This window comes from Oreochromis niloticus, linkage group LG14 (genome assembly GCF_001858045.2).
Source record: "Oreochromis niloticus isolate F11D_XX linkage group LG14, O_niloticus_UMD_NMBU, whole genome shotgun sequence".
NCBI classification, from domain to species: domain Eukaryota; kingdom Metazoa; phylum Chordata; class Actinopteri; order Cichliformes; family Cichlidae; genus Oreochromis; species Oreochromis niloticus.
This window is the reverse complement of record NC_031979.2, coordinates 39909089-39936546: the sequence shown is the minus strand read 5'-3', so window position 1 is coordinate 39936546 and position 27458 is coordinate 39909089. Positions and strand designations below refer to the sequence as shown.

At 45.7% G+C, this 27458-nt stretch overlaps 1 protein-coding gene across 2 annotated transcripts; it reads right to left on the bottom strand.

Annotated features, from left to right (window-relative positions):
- Window positions 1–387: 387 nt before the first annotated feature.
- Window positions 388–27415, bottom strand: LOC100695702 (segment polarity protein dishevelled homolog DVL-3). 2 transcript variants are annotated; one of them, XM_019347596.2, is made up of 16 exons: window positions 27173–27415; window positions 26545–26941; window positions 24605–24674; window positions 23637–23770; window positions 23461–23552; window positions 23223–23367; window positions 21853–21949; window positions 16592–16661; window positions 16121–16260; window positions 15957–16033; window positions 6861–6928; window positions 6696–6776; window positions 6490–6624; window positions 2261–2428; window positions 2004–2170; window positions 388–1852 (listed from the first exon to the last, which is right to left on the bottom strand). In XM_019347596.2, the coding sequence occupies exons 1-16, from the start codon at window positions 27189–27191 to the stop codon at window positions 1784–1786; spliced, it is 1929 nt and encodes a 642-aa protein (XP_019203141.1). In that variant the 5' UTR covers window positions 27192–27415; the 3' UTR covers window positions 388–1783. The 2 variants fall into 2 exon arrangements, with proteins under 2 accessions (XP_019203141.1, XP_019203147.1); XM_019347602.2 differs by lacking the exons at window positions 388–1852; window positions 2004–2170; window positions 2261–2428 and adding an exon at window positions 6057–6338.
- Window positions 27416–27458: the final 43 nt, after the last annotated feature.

Sequence of the window (27458 nt, the reverse complement as noted above, 5' to 3'; positions counted from 1 at the left end):
CTTCCCTTAGGCAGCATCATTAGAAGACATAGCATACATTTTCACTGCTATGCAGATGACACACAGCTCTATCTGTCCATGAAGCCAGGTAACACACACCAATTAGTTAAACTGCAGGAATGTCTTAAAGACATAAAGACCTGGATGGCCGCTAACTTTCTGCTTCTTAATTCAGATCAAACTGAGGTTATTGTACTCGGCCCTGAAAATCTTAGAAATATGGTATCTAAGCAGATTCTTACTCTGGATGGTGTTCACCTGTCTCACAGAGCCTGAGCTTCGCGGCCCATGAGGCCTCTGTGTTTTGTAGTTTTTGTCCAGCGTCACCCATCGTTCAAAGAGCCTGCTGTAATCAGCTCAGCATGCAGATCGGACAGAAGCATTTCACACGTTTCAAAGAGTTTTATTGTTTTAAACAACTCAAATGTCTGCAGAGGATTCACAGCGTTTCTCTGAAAGCTGTGATGGAGCAAGAAAAGGTGGAAACGTCACACAGACAGCTGGAGGAAGATTTAAAGGTGACTGTGAACCGCTCGGTCACATGACTCCGCACACCTACAGAGGTAGAGCTTCTCAGAGGTTCACGAACCTGTGAACATCTCATCTACACAACGTGACATCATCAGGACACTCAGAGCAGCAGGAGGAGTCTCTGTGCGCAGGGACGAGACCGATAACCAATAAAAGGATCAAAGTTTGTGAGATTCACACAGTCTGGTTCATAAAAACAGGAAACTGTGACTGTTGGAGTCTTTCTGGGTTCAGTCGCTTTGGTCTCTGAACGATGTAGAAACTGTTCTCCAGACTTTGGTCACCTCTCAGCTGGACCACCTGACTCAGGTAACATCAGCAGTGAAACACGCCCAAAGCTGCACCGTGGATCAGGACCATCCTCCAACCACATCGCTGGTTTCACTGGATTTTTCTTTCTTTCAGGTTTGGTGTTTCAAACGTTTGCTTCACTCTGCTGTCACTAACAAACGAGTGACCCAAAGACACGAGCGGCTGAAGTGTGTGCAGGAAACCGGGTCAGCGCAGACTCGAGGAAACCGTCAGTGAGCTGGACTTGCTGGACCTGCAGGCCTGCGGACGACAGCCAGGTTGGCAGGGCGTATCTGCGGTCAGTTTCCGTTTTCTCTTGCTGACCTGAACCTGTTTCTGCTTCCGGTTTGCATCTCCTGTCGAGCCCAACCCGGCACACGTTTCAGCCTCCAGCAGCTCCTGGAGACGAAGCTCAGCTTCCCTCTGAGATGTCCTCACGGACAGGAAAAGGAGAACCCCGCTTCGATGGAGAACAGAAGAGCCTCAGAGCGAGGTCCTGACGTGATAACGGATCAAATCGAACACTCCCGGCCTCTGAGCTGCTCCGATCTTCAAACACATGAGGATGGCGGGTTGGACAGGTGAGTGCTGGAGGCAGGTGAGGTCAAAGGTGTGCCGCTTCACAGTGGAGGTTCATAAATAAATTCTAAATATGACAAAGAGCAAACCTTCGAACTCGACAGTTTATAATCACGAAAACATTTCCAGGTCCCACATCATGTGATCACATGTGATCACATGACATCCACAAAGAAGTCGCCGGGGTTTCCCATGGCCATGCGGAAGGACTGTCGGGAGGCGGAGACTCCAGGCTGGGCTGTTGGAAGGTCGTGGCGCTGACCTCTAGATGACGGGAGGAGGTCTTCAAAGGAGGTCAGAGGTCGCTGGATGCTGCTGTCGCTGAGAGGCTCCGCCTCCAGACGCTTCTCAGTAGAGGCACTCGCTTCCTGTTTGGAGGCTCTCAATTCGCTCCCTCCTGCTCCTCCCTCCTTCTGATTGTCGCTGCAGTTTGAGCCGCTGCTACAGCTTCCTGTGAGGTTGCAACAAACATGACATCATTGCTTAAAAGATCATGATGTCAGTCATTTCACAGCAACCATATTTGGACAAGAGCGGCCAGCTGATCAGTAACAGCCAATCAGAACCCACTGCGAGTGTTTGTACACGAGCGCGTCCGTTACCTTCACTGGGTGGGCCTCCTCCTCCTCCGAGGGCTGGCAGCTGGTGGAGCGGGTGGGGGAGCTGTAGGGGTGGGGGATGGGGTACTGGTAGGGGAAGGTGAGCTGGTCGCAGTCAGACCCTCGACTGGAGGCTCCTTCCTGATCCATCAGTGACATCACAGCCATGTCTGAGGAGGAAGCACAGAGTCATCATCAGAGCAGCAGAAATCTCAAAGTCACGCTCTTATTGTGAAACGTTTTTAAATTCCTGCCCTCACCTCCACAGAGATCTCCAAACACATAATAGCACTGCTCGGAGAAGGTCACCTTGTTGATAGTGTGCCGGATAAACCCGGCCTTCAGCAGGTTGCCGGCGTACTTGCGAGCCTCGCGTCGGTCGATGAAGCCGTCTACGTTACGGTGCAGCCAGTCCACCACGTCTGAACCTGCGCGGGCGGAGGGAGGCCGTCAAAGGTGAGGCACAAATAACTTCACGCTTTCCCAAAACCAACCCCCGCTGCGGTTGAGCCATCACCAAAGCTCTGCGGGGATCCGACGGTCCGCAAGCCGATGAACGTCCCTGGAACCAGAACCAGCTCTAACTGGTACTCGCTCACTCTCCGAGCCTCGTGGAGTGAACGTCCTCACAGGGCGGCATTCATTGTCTGACGGCTTCTTGCTAGCAGACTGTGGTTACCTAGGTAACCCTCCAGCGTATTTACTACCAGTGTAGTATCCTGTACTCTCATTGGTTGGAACCTTAGTTGCTCATCTCGAAGCTGATAAAGGTTTATCTTGGGACCCGCGCACTTCAGTGTGGATAACAAACGCCTGGCACACTGATGATGATGGTTTTGCTACCATGGCGCCCCATGGGCGACATATTGCTCCGTACTCTTATGATAGTACTGCTAGCTGCTGTCGCATCTGGATCTTCAAAGCTAACGTTGGTCTGGATTCAACATGGCCAGTGACCAATCAACACTGTTGTGATGTCATAGCAATGTGGAAAAAAAACCTGTCGAGCATGCCTCGTATAAGAAAAGAACTGCTCTGACCAAGCAGATAGACCCTGGATAAGGGCAGCCTGCCACCAACACTGTCGGAGGCACTTATTTCCCTTGTCTTAAAGAAAAACAAAGACCTGCTTGACTGTAAGAGTTACAGACCAATAAGCTTGATCAATTGCGATTGCAAAATTTTAGCCAAGGTACTAGGAACCAGATTAGATAAGGTCATGACTTACTTAATACACCCCGACCAAGTTGGTTTTATTCGGACTCGCAGCTCTGCCGATAATGTTAGACGCCTAATTGACATTATGTGGGCAACCCAGAATAAATCCCCTACAGGGGACTTTTCTCCAGCTATAGCCCTCTCCCTAGATGCAGAGAAAGCATTCGACAGGGTAGAGTGGCGTTTTCTATTTTGTGTAATGGAAGCATTTGGCTTTGGCCCAAAATTCATAAGGTGGGTCAAACTTCTCTACAACAATCCAAGAGCATCAATACTAACCAACCGTATTATATCACAGCCCTTCGACCTCCACAGAGGTACGAGACAGGGCTGCCCACTGAGTCCTCTGCTTTTTGCTCTAGCTTTAGAGCCTCTGGCAGCGACAATACGTAGAGACCCTGATTTTCCAGGTATCCAGGTCCACAATAATAATCACAAATTGATGCTCTATGCTGATGACGCCCTGATCCTAATATCGCAGCCAGAACGCTCTCTACCTGCTCTCTTAAGAATTATTAACCGGTTCTCTAATATATCAGGATATAGAGTAAAATGGTCAAAGTCTGAAGCGCTCCCTCTGACAGCCTTCTGCCCCAAAACCCTGTTCCAGCCAGGGGACTTCAGCTGGCCTCAGACTGGTATTAAATACTTGGGCATTACATTCCCCCGTTTGTTATACAACATAGTTCAGGTTAATTTTGAACCTCTATTGCAGCGGTCCCCAACCCCCGGGCCTCGGACCGGTACCGGTCCGTGAGTCGTTTGGTACCGGGCCGCGAGAGTTGAGGCTCAGGTGTGAAATGTATGGTTTTCAGGGTTTTTATCGGTTTTCAGCGTTATTTTGTTATCGTTTTTATTGTTAACTCGGTTTTCCTGGGTCTTTTCACGTGTGTTATGAATAAATCTTCTTTTTTTCAGTACCGGTACTAGTTTTATTTTGTTGTATTTATCCGCGATACCTTAAAGGCCGGTCCGTGAAAATATTGTCGGGCATAAACCGGTCCGTGGCGCAAAAAAAGGTTGGGGACCGCTACTCTATTGGACAAGTTCAGAACCGACATAATTAGATGGTCCCCTTTGTTTCTCACCCTTTGGGGTAAAGTTAACATCATCAAAATGAATTGTGCTCCAAAAATTAATTACCTACTACAAACACTCCGCGTAAAAATCCCATCAAAATATTTTCAGCAATTTGACAGGTTATGTAACCAATTTATATGGAATAACAGACGCCCTAGAATACAGCTTAAAAAACTACAGCAACCAGTGGACTCAGGTGGCCTGGGGGTCCCAAATTTACTGTTTTACCATTATGCTTTCAGTCTGAGACACATGGTTCACTGGGCTCTCCCTCCAGAACGAGCCCCCCATGGTTTAGTCTGGAGAGTACTTTGTGCTCACCACTCCCTCCGATGCACATTTTAACCACCAAGCTCCCACCAGATATACAAACCCACCCCATTCTTTCGTTTTTGCAGACGATCTGGAAGAAGGTGGCCTTGCTATTAAATTTTAACTCCCACCTTCATACTGAGGCCTCCATATGGCTCAATCCCAAACTCTGCATTAATAAGTTTCCGTTTTTCTGGAGACTGTGGGTCCAGAGAGGGATACTTGTTCTCGGAGACCTGTATCAGGGGAGAATTCTCAAGTCCTTCAACGACCTTAAAGCACAGGTTCAGTTGCCACAGAGTCAGTTTTGGAGGTATTTGCAGCTCCGGCACTTATTGCTAAAATCCTTTGGTTCCTCCTCCACACCACCTCCAACTATTGAATATCTCAGCTACATCAAACAACTCTTTAGGGGAGGTCGTGAAGTCTCTAAATATTACTCAATGCTTGTTGAGGGCACAAGTAAAGGGCTACCCGCCCTCCGGTTAGCTTGGAAATCTGACCTTGGTGTGGTTTTTACAGATCAGGAATGGACTACAATTTTGCAGAATAGTAAAAAGGTGTCCAGGGAACCTAGAACGAGACTAATCCAATTCAAATTATTACACTGAATTTACTGGTCGCCACACAGACTGTATAGGGTGAACCTCATACAGTCCCCTGAATGCTGGAGATGTCAGACTGGGGTGGGCACATTGACCCATATGATTTGGAGCTGTCCTAAAACCCAAATCTTTTGGACTGAGATATATGACTTTATCAAATCAACTATACGATGGGATATTCCTTTCTCACCAAGACTATTTGTTTTGGGGGACCCATCACTCCTTAAATATGCTCTGCCTAAGGCCGCTGAGTGGGTACAGACTGCATTGATGCTGGGGCGTAAACTCATTATCTCCCAGTGGAAGGCCCCTTCCTCCCCACCTGTCTCTGTATGGCATATTCAACTAGGGAGACTCGTTGCACTAGAACAACTCTCACACAGGCTTCTGAATAAAGTGGAGAGTTTCCACCTGAAGTGGGATCCATATCTGTCCAGAATAAAAGGATCAGACTAGAACTTAGAGTGGGACAGACATTGGAATTCTGACGAAGCACTCTCAGGGATGTCAGAGTGTGGCATGCAGTAAGACCCACGTAGTCAAAGGCTGGCTGTTTTTGTTTCTTTTTTGTTTGTTTGTTTTTGTTTTTTATTTTGTTTATCTCTTGCTTTGTTCGTCCCCCCTCATTTTGGTTTTGTATTCTCTACTGTTCTGCTGCTATGCTGATGCTTTTTTTTATGTGATGTAATCCGTCTCTACAGTGGACTGTAGTGTTCTAAAAATACAATCAAATATTAATCACAAAAAACAAACAAACCTGTCGATGTCCCCTCGGGGAAAAAAATCCCAGAAAGGGGGTGGTGACGGTCAGGTCGTGCTGTTTCCATAGTCCAAAGCGATGACACCACAACAATGTGACAGGTCACCTGCCATGTTGAACCCAGACCAACGTTAGCTTTGACGATCCAGGAACAACACCAACACGGGAATACCAGAGCGAACGCCTGCTCCTACAGGGGAGTGTGGGTTCGGCCGGTGGACATGACCCAGTACACCGCGCTGGCTCGCGGGCTAAACGAGCTGAGGGTAGCACACAAAGGGCCCCTGTGTGTGACGGACATCATTCATAGCTCTAACGTTGGCGGTGTACAAAGTCATAGAGTGGAGGGAGGGTCTGGATCGACTGAAGGTGGAGACCAGGTCAGAGCGAAGAGCGAGTACATGAAGACGAGACGATGAGGTTTTCTCAGTGACTGAACCCACATGTGATGGTCAACAGAGGTTAAAGGTCAGGGTTCCAGGATTCAGACCGAAATATGAGGCGGACTCCTTACCAATGAAAGCGTTGGGGATGGTGATCTTCAGCCACATCCTGTCTCGGACCTCCAGGCCAGACTCGGGATTGGCCATCGCCTTGACAACCATGGTCATGTCACTGTGGATATTGAGGTGGTTCTCCTCGTTCACGCCTGGAAAAAAGCAGCAGGTTAGCGTCTGACGGACAGGTGACGGTAGCTGCAGAGGATGGTGGGTGTCATACTGTAGTGTGGGAGGAGCCTCCCCGTCATGGCGGCGGTGTGAGACACCCAGGCAGCGGGGTCGATGGGACGGACTGGCTCGCCTGTGGAGATTTGGATGTGTGATGTAATCAGATTACTTTATGTAACACCTCTTGTGTGCCAAACAAATACCAATTATAACTCACTTCTCGGCAGCGTGAAGCAGCCTCGCGGGTTCGGATCCCAACACTTTGCCACCGTTAGCATCACCGGACTGAAAGGAAGATGAAACAGATCGGTCATTATTCAAACAGTAACTTTATTCTCAAAGCAGCCTCCACACAAGCTATGGACTTTGCTATGACATAACAAAGTCCATAAACTTTGTTACGTCAGAGCATCAAACTCTAAAACGATTTCAGGTTATGCAAGGTTACACCAGCCACCAACCAGCTGATCGTTCCTCACTGAAGCCACCATTTAATCGCTTTATCACTCAATGCAGCTCCGAGCTGAAGCACGACAGGAAAACTATTTTAAAGTATAAAAAGAAGGTTTAGAAATTGCTGAGAATCTGAGGATGCAGTACCAGTAATGACCAGCAGATGGTGACAAAGATCAGCTTAAAAAAACAAACAGGAAGTCACACGATCACGAGAGTGACGTCATGTTTTTTGTTTTGGTTTGGAAAACAAAACAAAGGAAAACTTTCAGCAGCTCCTTTTAGGAGGCGCCACAGCAGAGCTTCTCCTCCTCGGTCACTCCAGCCCTCTGCACGTCCTCCTCTCCTCCCGCCTGGCAGCTCCACCTCCCCCCTCCCTTCTCTGCACATGCTCAAACCAGCTCAGCCTCTCTGACTCTGAGTGGTCCCTCTGATGGACTCATCATCTCCCAACAAACATCTGAACACCTTCAGCTTGACTCCACCCTCTCCATCACATCACAGCAGGACATCTTTAAAACTTCTCCTTCGGTCACACTCGCCTCCAACCGCCCCACCCTGCCTGCACTCTCCTCTTCAGCTCTCTGTGGATGGTCGATCCCAGGTATAAAAAGTCCTCCACCATCACTACCTCTGCTCCCTCCACCAGTGCCCCTCTCATTCACACACAGGTTTTCTGGCTTGTTTCTAGTGAATTTGATTCTTCTTCTCTCCAGAGCATACCTCCACCTCTGCAGCTCTCCTCCACCTGCTTCCTGCTCTCATTACAGATCACAGAGTCGTCTGCAAACACGATCATCCACAGTAACTCCTCCCAGGGATCTGTGTCCTCTTGAGACCCGACTCGTTGGGTGTACTGCACCGTGGAGTCACTCGATTTCAATGTCAGCCCTAGAAAACGTTTTCATTCAGTTACATTCAATTCAAATTCAAACGCGCAATTCAAAGAGCAGGAAGAGTAGGTGTAAGAGCCAATTAAGTGCTAGTTTATTGGTATTGGTAAAATGATTAAAGGAGAAATCTACATTTTTGTTGTTAAGTATATAATTTCCAGTTAATTTCCAAATACTGTTATGTTAAAAGTATAGAATATAGAAGTGCGACATTTTAATGCGCTTTTTGGTATTTTGGGCTTCCAACACACTGTAATTACGTAGTTGGGGAGTCGGAGAAGCTGGAAGCAACACAGTTTTTTGACCGAGTCTTGCCATGTAAATTCAGTTTCATCACTGCAAAAACTCAAAATCTTACCAAGAGTATTTGTCTTATTTCTAGTCAAAATTATCTCATTACACTTAAAATAAGACAGAATCAGCTAAAGGGCAACATTTCAGTAAGCTAAAGGAACTTATTTCAAGCTAAAATATCTTGTATTAAGTAAAAAAATCTGCCAATGAAACAAGTGAAAATTGTCTAGTTTTTTTCTAGTTTTAAGATTTACTGTCTTGAAACAAGTTCCTTTACGTAGCTTACTGAAATGTTGCCCTTTAGCTGATTCTGTCTTATTTTAAGTGTAATGAGATAATTTTGACTAGAAATAAGACAAATTTGAGTTTTGAGTTTTTGCAGTGATTAAACATCCTTTTTAAAAGAAAAGTACCTGGTTTTGCTCGCGTTTCAAATGCATGTTGCCGGACTGACTCCTAAAGGTGGTACAGAAGAGTGAAACAGAGACGGAGTGCCGCCGCTACAGTAGGTATGCACTGCTCAAAGAAACTAAGGAGACACTTTGCAAACATCAGATCTCACTGGGAGAAATGAAGTTGGGTAAATGATGGGGAGGAAATGATGCCACATCGCTTGACAAAAATGAAAATGATCAACCTGCAGAGGTTGAATTCAATGACACCCCAAAAGATCAAAGTGATAAAATGATGCAGCAGGCGAGTCCATTTGAAAACTTCCCTGCAGCAACTCTAAACGGTCCTTGGTAGTTTGTTTGACCCATCAGGGCTCCTAATGAGTGGAACGTTGCTGTCCTGGGGTCCAGGAGCTCAGAGGTCATCTACTGGCATCAGTTCCTTCTTCCTGCAGGAAACGCCTGCACTAATGGCAGTCAGGGTGTTGCTGCCTGTACAGGTCTGTATGTCCCTCCATGGATATGGGGTGGCTGTAGCTCAGGAGGTAGAGCAGGTCACCTACTGATCGGAAGGTTGGTGGTTCGATCCCTGGCTCCTGGCCAAGATACTGACCCCAAGTTGCTCTCTGATGCATCCATCGGAGTGTTAGGAAAGCACTCAGTATAGAGAATGGGTGTGACTGGGTGAATGTGGCGTGTTGTACAGAACGGTTTCAGTACTCCGAGAGAGTAGAAAAGCGCAGTATTACAATCAGTCCATTTACCATATGCCTCCCCATGAGTGACGGCAGAGCACAGACAGTGACTGCCCAGAACTATCATTGTATCTGTACAATGAGAATAAAAGGTTATTCTACTTTATTCTATTCAAACCCACCATACCCAGTATGAAATCATAACGTTCTCAGACCCCTTCACATCTGTCACATGGGGTCCGTTCTTCGTACCTCGCTAAGTAAGTTAGCCGGATTTGATTGTTGACGATTTCGCGTGATCTTGGATCGTTCGGTTCTTCGAAGCTCATCCGGGACTTGCTGTCATAGCAACAGATCCGTAAGCGTAAACCTGCTCGGGAGCAGGCTTACTTTATGTAAACAGGATTAGATCGCGGCCACTCAGGTATGTCCGCTTCATTTATACGAAAGCAACAGCGATATTTCTCCACTGTTTCTCCATAAATAAATATTATCAATGTAACTAAAGATAATGCAGTATTTGATTCTTTTATTGATTTCATACAGATACATACAGGTCATTTCCTAAAAAAAGGGAAATGTACTATTAATCATTCTATTTCATGTATTTGATTATTTCAGATGTAATTCATATTTTAGGATAGTAATAGTAAATTACTTCGTGTAATCAAGATGAGAGACCACGGCTATAAAAGCAAAGGTGGATTTGGGAAGTCTGTCGCAGCCATGTCCTGTCCGTTTGTACGCGAGCAAGGAAGGTGCAAGATTGATAAGGAGAGTTTACAGAATTTAGCGTATATTGCGGGATAGACAGGATCCTTCCTGTCCTTCCTCCTCCTCATATATATATATATATACATATATATATACATATATATACACACACACACACACACACGAGGGGGTGCAGGACCACCACCTGTCTTTATTTGCTCTGCCCTTTTCTTGGTTGCTGTTATAAACAAACAAACAGATTATTTCAGGGTCTCTTTTCAGGAGACTAAAAGCAATATAAGTGATAAATATTACCATTCTGTAGAATATTCTTATATTTCACTTTTACTTGTTCCCATGTTCTAGTGGGTCCTGTTGTGGCTCTAATGTGAAAGAGGATATAATGGAATATGATATAATAAATTATTTACGAGTTCAATTTGTCAGCAACTTTCTGCCAGCCCTCTCTCCTTGCTTTTGCAGCCTTTGCAGTGTTCCCCTGCGTTTTAATTAAACTCTGAAACTCCTGAAATCCCTCAATCAAGAGTTCTTGGTCTGCTGCCGTGAAATACTGAGCGCGCGCCTTCGACATCTTCGCCGACCAATCACAGGGTTGCCGATCAATGTTTCTACTATCGATGCGTAGCCCCTTTTAAGCCACCCAGTGATCTCAGATTACTTCATCCAGCTATACTAATCGTCAACAACAGGTGTGTTCGGAGAACCGGATTAGCGAGCTCAAAGTTAGCGCGATGATTTGATCTTGGATGTGTCATTTGATCTTGGATGTAGTAAGCGAGGTACGAAGAACGGGGCCCTGTTTAAGAATATAATCCACCCACTGTTATCATCTTCAATGCCCTGTACCAACATAGAGCAGAGCAGCTATCTGAACGCTACTCCAACAGAGGTCGATTATCTTGTTAATAATTTTACCTCCTCACTACGTACGACTCTGGATACTGTAGCTCCTGTGAAAACTAAGGCCTCAAATCAGAAGTCCCTGACTCCGTGGTATAATTCTCAAACACGTAGCCTAAAGCAGATAACTCGTAAGCTGGAGAGGAAATGGCGTGTCACAAATTTAGAGGATCATCATTTAGCCTGGAGAAATAGTTTGCTGCTTTATAAGAAAGCCCTCCGCAAAGCCAGAACATCTTACTATTCGTCACTGATTGAAGAAAATAAGAACAACCCCAGGTTTCTCTTCAGCACTGTAGCCAGGCTGACAAACAGTCAGAGCTCTACTGAGCCAACCATCCCTTTAACGTTAACTAGTAATGACTTCATGAACTTCTTCACAAATAAAATTCTTATCATTAGAGAATAAATTACCCATAATCTCTAATAATCGGCTATGTACCACAGGCCTTCAAGCTGGCTGTAGTTAAACCTTTACTTAAAAAGCCATCCCTAGACCCAGCAGTCTTAGCTAATTATAGGCCAATCTCCAACCTTCCTTTCATATCAAACATCCTTGAAAGAGTAGTTGTCAAACAGCTAACAGATCATCTGCAGAGGAATGGCTTATTTGAAGAGTTTCAGTCAGGTTTCAGAGCTCATCACAGCACAGAAACAGCTTTAGTGAAGGTTACAAATGATCTTCTTATGGCCTCTGACAGTGGACTCATCTCTGTGCTTGTCCTGCTAGACCTCAGTGCAGCGTTCGATACTGTTGACCATAATATCCTATTAGAGCGATTAGAACATGCTGTAGGTATTACAGGTACTGCACTGCAGTGGTTTGTATCATATCTATCTAATAGACTCCAATTTGTACATGTAAATGGAGAGTCCTCTTCGCACACTAAGGTCAATTATGGTGTTCCACAGGGTTCAGTGCTAGGACCAATTCTGTTTACATTATACATGCTTCCCTTAGGCAGCATCATTAGAAGACATAGCATACATTTTCACTGCTATGCAGATGACACGCAGCTCTATCTGTCCATGAAGCCAGGTAACACACACCAATTAGTTAAACTGCAGGAATGTCTTAAAGACATAAAGACCTGGATGGCCGCTAACTTTCTGCTTCTTAATTCAGATCAAACTGAGGTTATTGTACTCGGCCCTGAAAATCTCAGAAATATGGTATCTAAGCAGATTCTTACTCTGGATGGCATTACCTTGGCCTCCAGTAACACTGTGAGGAACCTTGGAGTCATTTTTGACCAGGACATGTCCTTCAATGCACATATTAAACAAATATGTAAGACTGCTTTCTTCCATTTGCGCAACATCTCTAAAATTAGAAATATCCTGTCTCAGAGTGACGCTGAAAAACTAGTTCATGCATTTATTACTTCCAGGCTGGACTACTGTAATTCATTATTATCAGGATGTCCTAAAAACTCCCTGAAAAGCCTTCAGTTAATCCAAAATGCTGCAGCAAGAGTCCTGACAGGGACTAGAAAGAGAGAGCAGATTTCTCCTGTTTTGGCTTCCCTTCATTGGCTTCCTGTTAAATCCAGAATTCAAAATCCTGCTCCTCACATACAAGGTCTTAAATAATCAGGCCCCATCTTATCTTAATGACCTTGTAGTACCATATCACCCTATTAGAGCACTTCGCTCTCACACTGCAGGCCTACTTGTTGTTCCTAGAGTATTTAAAAGTAGAATGGGAGGCAGAGCCTTCAGTTTTCAGGCCCCTCTTCTGTGGAACCAGCTTCCAGTTTGGATTCAGGAGACAGACACTATCTCTACTTTCAAGATTAGGCTTCAAACTTTCCTTTTTGCTAAAGCATATAGTTAGGGCTGGACCAGGTGACCCTGAATCCTCCCTTAGTTATGCTGCAATAGATGTAGGCTGCCGGGGGATTCCCATGATGCATTGAGTTTTTCCTTTCCAGTCACCTTCTCTCACCCCAACCAGTCGCAGCAGATGGCCCCGCCCCTCCCTGAGCCTGGTTCTGTCGGAGGTTTCTTCCTGTTAAAAGGGAGTTTTTCCTTCCCACTGTCGCCAAAGTGCTTGCTCATAGGGGGTCATATGATTGTTGGGTTTTCTCTGTATGTATTATTGTAGGGTCTACCTTGCAATATAAAGCGCCTTGAGGCGACTGTTGTTGTGATTTGGCGCTGTGTAAATAAAATTGAATTGAATTGCTCAGAGTGAACCTGCTCCCGGCTGTTGAAAGTCTTGGGCACCATTGGTGGACCTGCCAGTTCTGGTATTCTATGGCAAATGCCTGTCGGGCTCCACGGTGCCGGGCAGTGAGCACAGGGTCCACTAGAGGACGTCGGGGCATCAGGCCACCTTTGTTAGTCTGTTTCTGATTGTTTGGTCAGAGACGTTCACACCAGTGTCCTGCTGGAGGGGACGCTCCTCCTGTTCCTCCTTACAAAGAGGAGCATTTACCAGTCCTGCTGAAGGGTTAAGGGCCTTCTATGGCCCTGTCCACCGATAACTGCCCATCTCCTGAAAACTCCTGCATGCTCCTGAGACTGTGCTGGGAGACACACCAAACCGTCTAGCAATGGTACATATACGTCATCCTGAAGGAGTGTTGGGAAGGTTACTTTTAAAATGTATTCCACTACAGACAACAGAATACATGCCCCAAAATGTATTTTGTCACGTATTTCGTTACGTTACTCAATGAGAGTGTTATGATCCAATGTTGTCAGTGTTTGTTTTATGTGTGACTCCTCCCACCAGAGGATGGCTGTGGGTTTTTTCCCCACAGCCACAGGAGGTGGACACCTGGGCGTGCCTGCTGAGTAGTTGGGTGGAGTCTCTTCCTGTCCTCGGATTGGATAATTGGTTGACCACCTCCAGTATTTAACCAGCAGATGACAGCCACCTGGCCCCCCCTCTCCTAGCCTCCACCATCCAACAAAGAGCATGTGTTTTTGATTCGTTGTTTCGTAGAGTGTCTTTGCCAATAGATTTGCAAGTATAACCTTATGTGTGTGTGTCTGGCGTTAGTACCTTAAGCTGTAAATAGATTTGTAATGTAGCAATTGTGTATTTTTTTCACCTTGTATATATTGTTCACTGCAGCAGCCTAGTAGGCGTGAGAAGCCATTTTTGTTGATTAAGTTTTCTCCTGTTTTTCGATAGAAGGTTAAGTAAGTGAATTGTCTTTTGGTTGGTTTTCATTTGTGTAGGAAAGCATAGGGACCATTAGGGAGTTTTGTTTGTTACTTTTGGCATTGCTCACTGCTGAAGCAAATAAATGGCTGCTTAGCACTTTAAAAGGTACTACTGTTTGTGTTCTTTCTTGGGTGGGTCGTGTGTGGGGCCAATTTCTTGTTGCGTTTAATACACGGCTAGACTTGGAACGTAACAAGAGTAACGTATTCTGAATACTTTGGATTACTTAATATATTAACTCTTAATATAAAATGACTAACAGTAGGTGGACATTAGGTAAGGCTCCACTTTTTGCAGCGATGTCGTATAGAAAACTATTCCGCACGTATATAAAACAGGTCTGAATAGCTTACTTACAGCTGGGCTCGTCAGACACTCTGTTTGGCTGCAGTGGTTATTATTATATTTACATGCTTCCAGCTCCCGTTTCTGCTCGGTGACAGCTCGTACTTTTCCTTTTTCTCCCTCCCTCGCTCACAGACACATCGCGGGTATGGCAGTCCATTCTCCCTGCAGCACGGACTACACTGCCCATGAGGCTAAATTCTTTAGGGCTGTGCCTGTAACACTCTGCCTATTGCCTTCATATTAAATCATTTTTTGAATAATAATTTTTAAAAATATTTTGTCATGTCATTATGCGGCTGCAAGTAGAGGTGACATGGGCCATGAGAGTGAGACACAGGCATTAGAGCCTCTTAATGCATGTTTTGTTTGGGTTTCCACCGGCGTGGAATTACCAAAAATAGAGAGGGCATAGCCTAACATATGACACAGGAAAAGACCGCCGTGTAATCCATTTATTACAACAAAGTAACTGTATTCTGAATATCACCTTTTTAAACAGTAACTGTAACGGAATACAGTTACTCATATTTTATATTTTAAACACGTAACGCCGGTACATGTACTCCATTACTCCCCAACACTGGCCTGGAGGAGTTGGGCTGCCTGTGCAGGATCCAGGTTTGGCCTCATACTATCAGCAGTGACACTGAAACTAGCCAAATGCAAAACTACTGAAATAGACTCAGAAACAAGTAGAGAGAAAATGTCAGAGTCTCACCTGTAAAATCCATTCCTGTTTTGGGGGTTGGGTCATCGCTCTTGTCCAGTGTTTCCCAACCACTCTGGAACATTATCTGGTTCCACCTAATTGGTACTCTAAGCGACCGGCATGAGTAACGGGCAGAACAATTACATTCTCTTCCATTAGAGGGGAGTACAACTAGCTGCTCTAATGCGATGGGTTGCCAACAGACAAAGAAGAAATGACATTAATAGTCGTGCTGTGAGACGATGCAGCCGTGAGAGCAATAGATAAATATTTGAAAAGAAAAAGCAGTCAGTCTGACTTGGTCCTGTGAAAGGCCGTAGCATCAGTAGTGGTCAGCACAAAGCAAAACGGGTATACTGGAGACAAACCGAGCCCAGTCCACTATGCCTGAGGCCCAGGGGAAATGCAGTGTGATTTTTCTGATGTGAAATATGTACTGTGGCTCCAAAAGGTTGGCAAACACTGGCTGAGAGCATCTGCTGTTAATTTCATTCAGACCAAAGCAGCAGAATCGGATGAACCCCCCTCGGAGCTGACTGGTTTAACAGACTCAGTGGTCTGGTTAAAGCGTTCCTTTAGTGTTTCTGCGCGCAGCGTCTCCACTGCGACGCAGGAAAAACACCTGAGCATTTGTCACATAAATCAAAGCTGACTTTAAACCACGTGATCAGCCTTGGTTACCATGGTGATCTAACAGATGAAGCAAAAGGTCTCACCCCGGTTTGTGGACGATCTCTCGGAGGACTCGGACGGCGTCGTCGTTGCTCATGTTCTCGAAGTTGATGTCGTTCACCTGATGGACACACAGACGACACAGCATTGTGAGCCTTCTCGCCGCCACCTTTAAAACAGGAAGCGGATTAAACGGCATGAGCGGCACCTGCAGCAGCATGTCTCCTGGTTCGATGCGTCCGTCCGCCGCCACCGCTCCGCCCTTCATTATGGAGCCGATGTAAATGCCTCCGTCCCCTCTGTCGTTACTCTGACCAACGATACTGATGCCCAGGAAGTTGTACCTCTCTGACAGACAGGCAGGCACACAGCAGGGTTAACCTGAGCTCTGCTGCTACGATGAACGTACAAACATTTCTGTCACTGCAAGCTAACAGCCGCTCCATAATAACTCTAGCTTCTTAAACCTGCGTTCTCTCTAATGTCCTGCAGGGGGCGACTCCTGACTGTACTCGTGCCTGAGCATGCTGCTCAGCTCACGCTTTCAGCTCTGACTGAACAAGCATCAAGTTACTTTTGGTCCAGTTGGAGTTTCAGAGGAACAGGAAGCAGGGGAGGGTTTAGGGCGGAGCTACGGCGTGATTGGCAGCAGCGCTCGCCCGTGCTGAAGCGTACTCACCCATGTTGAGAGTTACAGTGATGATGTTGAGCGACATGGTGGAGTCAGTGACACTGCTGAAAGACACAGACTGACAGACAGACGGACAGAGAGAGGAGACAGTTACAGACGGACAGACAGACAGTAGAGGAAGGTGAAGGACGGCCCCCTCAGACAGGAAGTTCATCAGTTAACGTCACTGACAGAGTCCACAGGTGTCCGCAGTCCTGAGTCAGCTGACCGGCTCATCAGTGGCACCTGCTGTCAGCCTGGACCAGTCACATGACTGATTCTGACCTATGTGAGCTCAGAGGTCAGATGGCTTTGGTCACAAAGACCGCCCACAATAAGCACCTGCGTGTGACCTTGCACACGTACGAGGAGGTAAAAACCAGCCTGCAGATGTGAGTAGAACCGGTGCATTAGAATTCAGTAGAAAAAACTTTCACTGAAGTTGTTTTGTCACCTGATCTGTGAGGATTAACGAATCACCTGCAGGGGCGGATCTAGAAGGGTGGCATGGGGTGGCAAGTGCCACCCTAAAATGATCCCTTGCCACCCCAGTTTTGCATATGACAGTGTTGTTTATTAAAATAAGATAGCATTAACAGTTTGAGCGTAGTTACAGTCAACAGTGAATATAAATGCTAAAACTGAATATATTGCATAGTGTTCCCCCCTCCACCATTAACAAATGGTTCAGCCCAAAGCAGGACCGGCTTTTTTCTTGTTTTCAGTAGCAAGCGATGCTTATGATTGTGCCAGAGCACATTTTGAACAACACCATGGGAATTTCGGATTTTACACAGATGGTTGGATGTTACACTCTGGAAATGGAAGCAAGGTGAGTCACGCTGCACCTCCAAATCACATGACTATTTTAAGCTGACGTAGCAACAAGCTGCAGCCACGCTGAGTCTCTATTTCAGCCCACATTGAAAGTTCGGACTTCAAAGTTAATAAATTTTAATCACAGGCCAGTAAATCCAGAGTTATGATAATATATATAAGCCACGCTTTTTACTAAATACTGTCGTCACGTTTCGTTTCGTTTGTGTGTGTGTTTTAAGCGTTTTCTAAGGACAGCGCGAAAACAGTAAAGAAAGAAAAAAGCCACCTCTTTGCTATCGGTGGAAAAATGCACCATGTCGACCAATTAAAAAAAAAGTCAACACGTTTTGGTTGTTTAGGAAGAGGGAAAAGTTTTGGGAGTGACGGTAACGGCAGCGAGACAGAGTGAATTTTTAGATGTGGGAGATTTGTGACGTTTAGTGTGGAGTGTATAGTTAGTGTGTTGTGTTGTCTTGTGTAGTTGTTCTGTTGTGTAGTCGTTTTGTTTTGTGTGTCAGTGAGGGCACTAATGAATGTCACTAAGGCACATTTGCAATGTAAACACTGTCACTAAGTAGAAAACCAGCGGAGTGATACACCTGCTGTTGTCAGGCCTGCAGGTTTGTCCCTGTGCTGTTCTCCTCTGTCTTTTGATGGACAAACTTTTTTTTACTGGCACACATCATTTGTGGGGCATCTCATTGCAACACCTGATTGTTCTCTCATTTTAGTTTTAGTAATATTTTTAAATGGTTGTTGAAAATGGAAAAAAAAACGGCAGGTGTATTGGCTGCATTTTTAGATAAATAGTTGTATATGTTTACAAAATGTACAATTTATATTTGCATTTCAAGTTATATAAATTTACTCAACATGTCTGTGGGTTTTTTTACAGTAAAAATAATACTAGGATTTTAAGTTCTTTGTGTGATTTCAGATCAGTCATGGTACTATTAATAGTAATAGTAGTACTAATGCAGTATGTCAGGGGAAAAAAAACAACTAAATTTAGTTGAGCTGAAAAGAACGATACCAAACAAGGCAAGGGGGAAAAAATAAAATGAAACAATCTGAGGGTGAAATACAAACGTAAACTCAAAAGGAGTCAAAAATGTCCGGTTGTATTTCAGACCTCAGAGATCCAACAAATCATGAAAAATTAGGTTTAAATTTTTGTTCATGACAGTGCAGATTTCTGACATTTTGTGTAATTTAAGCTGTAACAATGTGATTGTTTTCTAACAAAAAACAGTGAAACTTAAGTTAGACGTGTGTTTGTAAATGAACCGCCCCATGTTGTGTAGCTTTCTGGATTTTATACTTATTGGGCTCCATATTTATTTATTATACAGGCTATACAGTACATAACATCAAAAGTCACGTGTTTTATGTAACTAAAGTGTGTAATTATGTGGGCTACAGACAATAACTAAGTTAGAGACTATATTTATATGAAAAACATGTATACTTACTGCATTTGAATCATTTTAACCATATGTAACCACCTGCATATGTGTTTTGGGGGGGGGGCTTTGATTTTGCCACCCCATTTGATTTCTTTGCCACCCTAAGAAAATTTCTCTAGATACGCCCCTGATCACCTGAGAGCAGGAATGTTGTCACCAGTGTTGGGCAAGTTAATTTGCATTGAAAGTAATTAATTATAGTTACTAGTTACTTCTTCAAAAAAGTAACTGAGTTAGTAACTGAGTTACAAGATTCTAAAAGTAAATAATTACTTCAAAAGTAACTACTGCGTTACTTTAAAAAAAAAAAAGTTTAACCCTCTGGGGTCCAGGGTATAATTACCCATTTTAACCACTTTTGATTTTCTCTCCACATTTTACCTTTAAAAACTATTTGCTTTGCCTTGTTTGGTATCATTCTTTTCAGCACAACCTCACGTGTCTGAATTTACAGTTATGTTTTCATTTTGACATACTGTATTAACACAATTGATCTAAAATCAGGCAAAAAACTTAAAATCTGAGTAGAAAAAGTGATATTTTTTACTGTAACAACCACAAACATCTTTAATGAATCATATTTCATAACTTTAAATGCAAATATAAATTGTCAATTTTAAAATCCTATGCACAAGTTTTGCAAACAACAAAGTTATTTGCAGCCATTTACCTTTTACCCATTTTTTATAGCCATTTCAAACTATTTACAGAACAATCAGCTGTTCTGCATTTGTGCCACTCCAAAAAAATATTTTCTGCCCACTATAAAGGAGAACATCACAGCCTGATACCTGCAGGTCTGACAGCAGCAGGTGTATCACTGCTGTTTCTACCTGGAGACAGCAGTCGCCTCATTGTTCTGACACACAACACAAAACTATCCACAACACTACACACTAACTACACAAGACAACACATTAACTACACACAACAAACACGCTAAACGTCACAAATCTCACATCTCAGAACTCTCTCTCTCTCGCTGTCACTCCTAAAACTTCTCCCTCTTCATAAACAACCAAATGACATTTTTTGATTGGTTGACATGGTGCATTTTTCCACCAACACGAACGGGCAGTTTTTTGTCTTTTGTTTTGTTTTGTTTTGCTGATAAGCAGAGAGTGCTTGCTAGCGCTGTCCTTAGACAGTAAACGTGACAAAACTATTCAGGAAAAACGCGTGTAAATTGTTTATCATGACTCTGGTTTTACGTGACCTACCAACACAATTTAAAAACTGGTATATATCACCTTGTTGCTTTGTCATCTTAAAGTGGTCATGTGATTGGCTTACCACGACTGCTTTATTCTTCCTCAGTCAAACAGCAGCACTCATGTGATTGTTTTGCCCCCTTAGCTCCAGGTGTTGTGCCAAAAAGTGATCGTCGGGCAGAAAGTGATTGCCGTCCGCGGGAGCGCGCAGCTGCTGTAGCGTCCAGATTACTTACAGCTACTTCCTGCAACTGATATAAGCTGCGGTAAGCTGAACACAGCTTCAACCGTCTGTTTGTTGAAAAATAGTAACGGACCGCGTTTCCTTGTCAGTAACTGTAACGCCGTTGTAACGATAGGAATAGTAATTAGTTAGATTACTCGTTACTGATAAAAGTAACACCGTTAGTAACGCCGTTATTCCCATCACTGGTTGTCACCACGGTAACCAACGCACGAGACCCCACAGGCCTCCGCATAGTGACCCTGACCATTTTGGTCCTTCTGCCTGACCTTTGAACCCTGCACACTCCCACAGGTCACCTGAAAACTCACATCTGTTTCCTGTGCAGCGCCGCCACAGCTGAGGAGGTGCCGACGGCCTCCGACCAATCAAGTTGTTTGTTACAAGAAAGGAAGTGTCTGAACTCTGTCAATAACGCCATCTGATGTCTGTGCGTGTCTGTGTGTGTGTGTGTGTGTGTGTCTGTCTGTGTGTGTGTCTGTGTGTGTGTGTGTGTGTGTGTGTCTGTGTGTGTGTGTGTCTGTGTGTCTGTCTGTGTGTCTGTCTGTGTGTGTGTGTGTGTGTGTGTGTCTGTCTGTCTGTGTGTCTGTGTGTGTCTGTCTGTGTGTGTGTGTGTGTCTGTCTGTCTGTGTGTGTCTGTGTGTCTGTCTGTGTGTGTGTCTGTGTGTCTGTCTGTGTGTGTGTGTCTGTGTGTCTGTGTGTGTCTGTGTGTCTGTCTGTGTGTGTGTCTGTGTGTGTGTGTGTCTGTCTGTGTGTGTGTCTGTGTGTCTGTCTGTGTGTGTGTGTCTGTGTGTCTGTCTGTGTGTGTGTGTCTGTGTGTCTGTCTGTGTGTCTGTCTGTGTGTGTGTGTGTGTCTGTCTGTGTGTGTGTGTGTGTCTGTCTGTGTGTGTGTCTGTGTGTCTGTCTGTCTGTGTGTGTGTCTGTGTGTCTGTGTGTGTGTGTGTCTGTGTGTGTGTGTGTCTGTCTGTCTGTCTGTGTGTGTGTGTGTGTGTGTGTGTGTGTCTGTGTGTCTGTGTGTGTGTGTCTGTGTGTGTGTGTGTGTGTCTGTCTGTCTGTCTGTGTGTGTCTGTCTGTGTGTGTGTGTGCGTGTATCTGTGTGTGTGTCTGTCTTTGTGTGTGCGTGTATCTGTGTGTGTGTCTGTCTTTGTGTGTGTGTGTGTGTGTGTGTGTGTCTGTGTGTGTGTCTGTCTGTCTGTCTGTGTGTCTGTCTGTCTGTGTGTGTGTGTGTGTGTGTGTGTGTGTGTCTGTCTGTCTGTCTGTGTGTGTCTGTGTGTGTGTGTGTGTCTGTCTGTGTGTGTGTGTGTGCGTGCGTGCGTGTGTCTGTCTGTGTGTGTGTCTGTGTGTGTGTGTGTGTGTCTGTCTTTGTGTGTGTGTGTCTGTCTTTGTGTGTGTGTGTGTGTGTGTGTGTGTCTGTGTGTGCGTGTGTGTGTCTGTCTGTGTGTGTGTGTCTGTGTGTGTGTGTCTGTGTGTGTCTGTCTGTGTGTGTGTCTGTGTGTGTGTGTGTCTGTGTCTGTCTTTGTGTGTGTGTACCCTCTCCATCAGCTGTGTTTTGGGTTTCCGGTGGCGGCGACGTTGACGCCTGATGAGACGCGGTGAGGAGCTGCTCTGCTCTGTTGATTGGCTGAACCTGAAATGATGTCAGAGAGGGAAACACACCTGGCTCAGTCCGACTGACTTCACAGCTTACTGACCTGTGTGGTTGCTTAGAAACGAGGTGAGGGCATGAAAAATTAAAGACAGAAAAAGTGTAAATATTTGTAGAAACAAACAGGAAAAAAGCTCGATGCAAATAAACGTGTTAAATGTGTTAAAGGAAAGAGGAAGCACAAACACACGCGTGCCTTCACTTAGATCTGTTATGTTTGGTTTGTCTCGGCTCCTCTCTCGGTCCCCTGTTTCCCCCTTTATGTGTATATGTGTTTGTGTGTGTGTGTGTATCCCGAGTGCCGGTTTAGGAGCGTCATCGGGACACTGAAGCTGGCCACGCCTGCCGTACATCGAGCCTCACCAGCTGAGCTTCAGTCGGCGCTGGATCGTTGACCCCTTAGAGGGAAACGTTTCCTCGCCAAAGTGATTTCTTTGTCTGGTCAGGATCTGGGAAACGAGTGTGTCATGACTCACGCCACGGAGCATCACCGCGGTGCCGAGGTTATCACTTTGTTGTTACCTTCACTGGACATAAACTCACTGTCTGTTTTTGAAAACGTCCAAAAGCTCTGATTTTATGTTAATAAAATGAATAAAAAATAAGTGAGACTGTCATAAAAAAGAATAAAAGTCATCGCTGTTATTCATTATTATCATCAATATTAAAAAGTAGTAAAATGATTCAAAATTATTGATGAAAGTTCAACTACAGTCATCAAAATAAACATAATTTGTTCACAGATTAAGTCCAAATAAATACATTATTATTTTTTTCACTATGATCATTAAAAGAAGAGGTGACATGCACATACCTGTGAGAGATATTTCATAACATTTTTGCAAGGCTCAAATTTAAAAATAAAAAATCTGAAATCCAGAGAAAACCTGTAAAAACGGACGGAGGCGGGAACACATTATTTCTGCTCATGGATGAGCTGGGATGCTTTTATCTGCGGGACAATACAGACAGCAGCGCTGGTCACCTGACCTGCTGCAGCCAATCGGAGAAAGAGAGCGGCGCGTGAACAGGATTACTGGAGCAGAAGAAGCAGACCCAAGGGCGCAGGAGTGTGTGTCATAGCAAACCCAGCAATCAGAGCGAGGTCTGCTGATGATGTCATGAGCTTACCTCACATACTTACAGCAGAGAGAAAGTAAACTGCTGATTATGAGCATTATCGAGAGGTCAGAGTTCACTGAGGGTCCTCATGGGTACAGGTAGGCGTGTCTGTGTGCGTGTGTGTGAGACTGACCTTCCTCCTGAGTCTTCCTCAGAGGAGTAGAAACTGGTTGTTTCCAGTTCACTGCTCTGCTGGGTCGATGAACTGTCGCCGCCACCTGTTGGCTCCACCCCCCTCATATCAGCTGGACAGTGGGCATGGCCATTCAGGCGATCACCTGTAGAGACCACAGCCAATCAGCAGATGGCAGGAAATGCCTGTCACTGCTTAACAAGTGTGCAGGCGGCACCTCTCTCTCTCTGCGTCTTACCTTGGTCACCCACATCTTTCTTCTGCAGCCTCTCTGAAACAGCAGGTTTGACCTCTGACCCCTGCAGCTCATCATGGCTCACAGTAGCAGCACTGAGACAGACATGACATCACTTCCTGTCAGCACTGAGGCCTAGGCTAAAACACGCTTTGTATTCCGGGCCCCGGTGTACTCACTGGAAAGATGGCGGTCTGGAGTCTCCAATACCACCTGTCCTCTCTATGGGGGGTGGGGCTAAGCTGGTGGGCGTGGCCACAGACTGGATATCTGAACCTCTGAAATCCAGCTGGCAGGTGTCTGATGACACCAACTGAAAGGAGGAGAGACATGATGAACACCTGAAGGCTCAGGACACACCTGTGTGTGTGTGTGTGTGTGTGTGTTGTGCCTGTTTACCACCACTGTGAGGACACAAATTACAACTGACATCGTGGGGACATAAAGAATTTTCCGTAATAAAGGTTTGAGAGTGGAGCGAGGGAAGCTTTTAATTAGAATCCATTCAGTGTCTTCCAGTTATCCAATTAATAACACAACAAAATGTGTTTTCAGTGTTTTGATGTAATAATAATAATAATAATACATTTTATTTATGAGCGCCTTTCAAGTCACCCAAGGACACTTTACAATAGGAAGACACATAGTAAAAAAATGGCAAAATAAGAACAATAAAACAAAACCACAACATAAAATTAACAAACAGTGGATTCACAGTGAATATGCAGATTTGAACAGATGAGTTTTGAGTTGGGATTTAAACTGGGGGAGAGAACCAATGTTTCTTATTTCTGGGGGTAGGCAGTTCCACAGCCTGGGAGCAGAGCAGCTGAAAGCTCTGCTTCCCATGGTGGTGAGGCGGAAGGAAGGTACAGCAAGCTGGATAGAAGAGGAAGATCGAAGTGAACGGGCAGAACAGGTAGTGGTTAACAGGTCAGAAAGATAAGGAGGAGCGAGGTTATGAATGGCCTTGAAGGTGAGCAGAAGAAGTTTGAATATTATTATGATGTGACTGAAAAAAGCTGTTGTGTGCCTGCAGGTGTGCTTTGCCTGACTGTGTCGTTTTGAGACAAAGGAACAAGTTTGTCCTTAATCATCATCAACAGTCCTCATAAACTCAGCTGTACCGTGTTAGTGTGTTACTGACCCAACAGACGACCCGTCCGTTCACACAGGGCAGCCTGGCGTCATCGTCGCTGATCTCCTCTTTGACCACCCTGTAACACAGCAATGAAAGAAAATTAAACATAAGCACTCCAAAAATATCTAATAGCTACATGTGGGCATCTCAGGTATACAGAAGCCACACCCACCTGCTATCAGAACCTCATATTTGTAAGGGGCAGCCAATTAGAATGAGAGACATGCAAGGATTTTGATTGGATGTCACCGAGGTATTAGCAGGTATCTGAGTCTGTGTGATGCTAACCAAACTAGCATTAGCTGATAACTCAGTACTCCATCTCATCCAAATATGGTGACTTCCTGAAACAAACTGGACTAACATCACGACCACAACGCTGAGGGTTTAAAGTGGGCGGTGTCATGATGGCTACGTCCATCTCATATTCACAGTGTGAGTATTACTGCAGCTGTGGCGGGGACACTAACCCCGCCCGGTGTTCTCCTCTGAGACGTCTCCTCCTCTTTGTTACACTCAGAGTCACAGATCAATACTGAGCAGACCGATCGATCAATCATTGCAGCATCAGCTGAGAGGGGTCACACACATGTGTTGGTCTGCCTATCTTTGTGAGGACACGTAGTCACGGACTCCATCCCCCAAACCTGAACCTGGTTGTAATCTGAACCCTGAAACCAACTGTGCACCTCCACGCAGCTGCGCCCCCCCCCCCCCCAACGTCGGCACCAGGTCCTCACAAAGACAGGAAGACAAACACACAACCTCATGTGAGGAAACACAAAAGGGATTTTGGTTTTAACTCATACAGTCTGTCATAAAAGCCCTGTGTGCGTGTGTGTGTGTGTGTGTGTGTGCGTGTGTGTGTGCGTGTGTGTGTGTGTGCGCGTGTGTGCGCGTGTGTGTGCGTGTGTGTGTGCAGGGATTATAGAAACTCAGATTATTAAACAGTTGTTTCATCAGAGGTTCAGAGTAAATGAGTGAATAAAAATAAACAGCTCACACTGAAACACAGGCTGGGCTTACGAACCGTCAACAGCTGACATGTGCATGAATATTAACGAGTGTTGGTTACAAATATGTCGTCATGGAATAAACTTGGTGTTTTTGTGTAGTATGAGTGTGCAAGTCCACAGGCTGTGACCTGTGTGTGTGGGTTTAAAACCACACAAACACAGAGATGAGTTTGAGGCGTGGAACCTGCTGCAGCACGCCCACGTCACAGCGCCGCTCCATAAAACCTCTGCAAAAACCAGAGTAGGTGAAACGTGCAGGAGGAGCCCCGGAGCGCCACCCTCAGACCGGAGGGCGAGGGCGGTCTGGAATACAGAGAGCGAAGGGCGGGAACATGTTGGGGAGCCTGATGTCACGGGGACGCCACAGATATGAACAGATGTGAACATGGGTGGATGAAGGCTGACAAGGCTTATCCACGCGGAGCGAGATGTTCTCTAGAGAACTTCCTGTCAGGAAAAACCACCCAGTTTCCACCCTGTCCACCACAGCTGCTGCACACGTGCGGCACAGCGGACTCGTTCACCTTTGACCCCGAGCCCGCAGGTGCAGCGTCGGGTGGAGCGGCTCAGCTCCAGGCTCCGACCGGGCTCTGCTGCCGCCACCTTAGGATTTCTCCAAGTGTGAGGCCGCAAAGAGGGCAGAGCACCCCGATGGCGCCAAAGGCGTGGCTGCACGCTGACCTCTGACCTCCAGCTCTGAGCTCTGAGGGGAGAACACCTGCTCCACAGGAGGCAGGTGAGGGGGGGCGGAGCTCTCCCTGTGAGGCGTCTGAGGTCCCGCTGCTGCTGAGGGTCAGCTTCAGCTGCTCCACCCTGACATGCGCAGGAGGGTGATTGTTCTTTAAGAATAACAAACATCATGTGACGCGTGACGGGAACAATATACTCACCCGATCACGGATCAATGAGCGCACGGACCACGTGACTCACCCGAAGTCGTCGTCCACGGACTTGAAGAAGAATTTTATGTTGGGTTTGTTCAGCACGTGCTTAAAGTCCGCCAGGGTCACGCGCTCCGCGGGCACGTTGATGCGGATGAGGTAGGGGGTGTCCTGGTCCTCCAGGTGGTAGATGACGCGGGTCTCCTCCGCCATGCCCGCGAGCCCGGCGTGGCGGTCACGGGAGGACGCTGAGGAGACGCACCTGTGCACCTGTCTGCGCACCCGCGCTCCGTTCGAGTGCGTCTCCGCTCCAGAGGTTTCGCTCCCGGTCCAGATGTGTCGGTGCAGCTGGTGCGGGTCTGATGCTCCGTCTCCTCCCGACGCCGTCAAGACACACACACACACACGAACACACACACTTCCGCTCGGGCCCTTCAGAATAAGACCTGAGTGAACACAGGCAAAAATAAAAAAAAATATCTGGACTCTGAGAAACGATGACACACACACCTCCACGTTATTACGTCACATCATCAGTTTAAACCCGCTGCTCCGTCAGAAGTTCAGTCTCCACATTAAAGGTCATTTTTCTTTTGGGGCTTTTTGTTCTCATTCAGTTTTATTTATTATTTATATGTCATGTAGTTATTTTATCTTATTTTTTTTATTATGGTTACCAATTTTGTAGGTCCGCATATTCAAACTCCCTGAAGGTACAGAACATATGTCCTCGACCCAGAAACGCTTTTCTTTTTCCCGCCGTCCTGTTTACGTGACATCACGTCCCTCCCCTGTATCCGGGCTGAACTCATGAGCTCACAGCAGAGCCCGACTCCTGAATAAACTCGAGCCCCGATCGTTGCCTGTTTCCGCAGCTCGGACGAGAGCAAACGAACCGCTGAATCATCCTGTAACGGACTGCTCCTCCAGCTTTTATTGTGAAGGGAAAGCCGTAGAGCTTCC

Coding starts and splice junctions, on each gene's coding strand:
- LOC100695702 (XM_019347596.2), bottom strand. Junction 6,777..6,860: donor CTGCTTCACGCTGCCGAGAA/GTGAGTTATAAT, acceptor AAATCTCCACAG/GCGAGCCAGTCCGTCCCATC. Junction 2,171..2,260: donor GTTTGGAGATCTCTGTGGAG/GTGAGGGCAGGA, acceptor CTTCCTCCTCAG/ACATGGCTGTGATGTCACTG.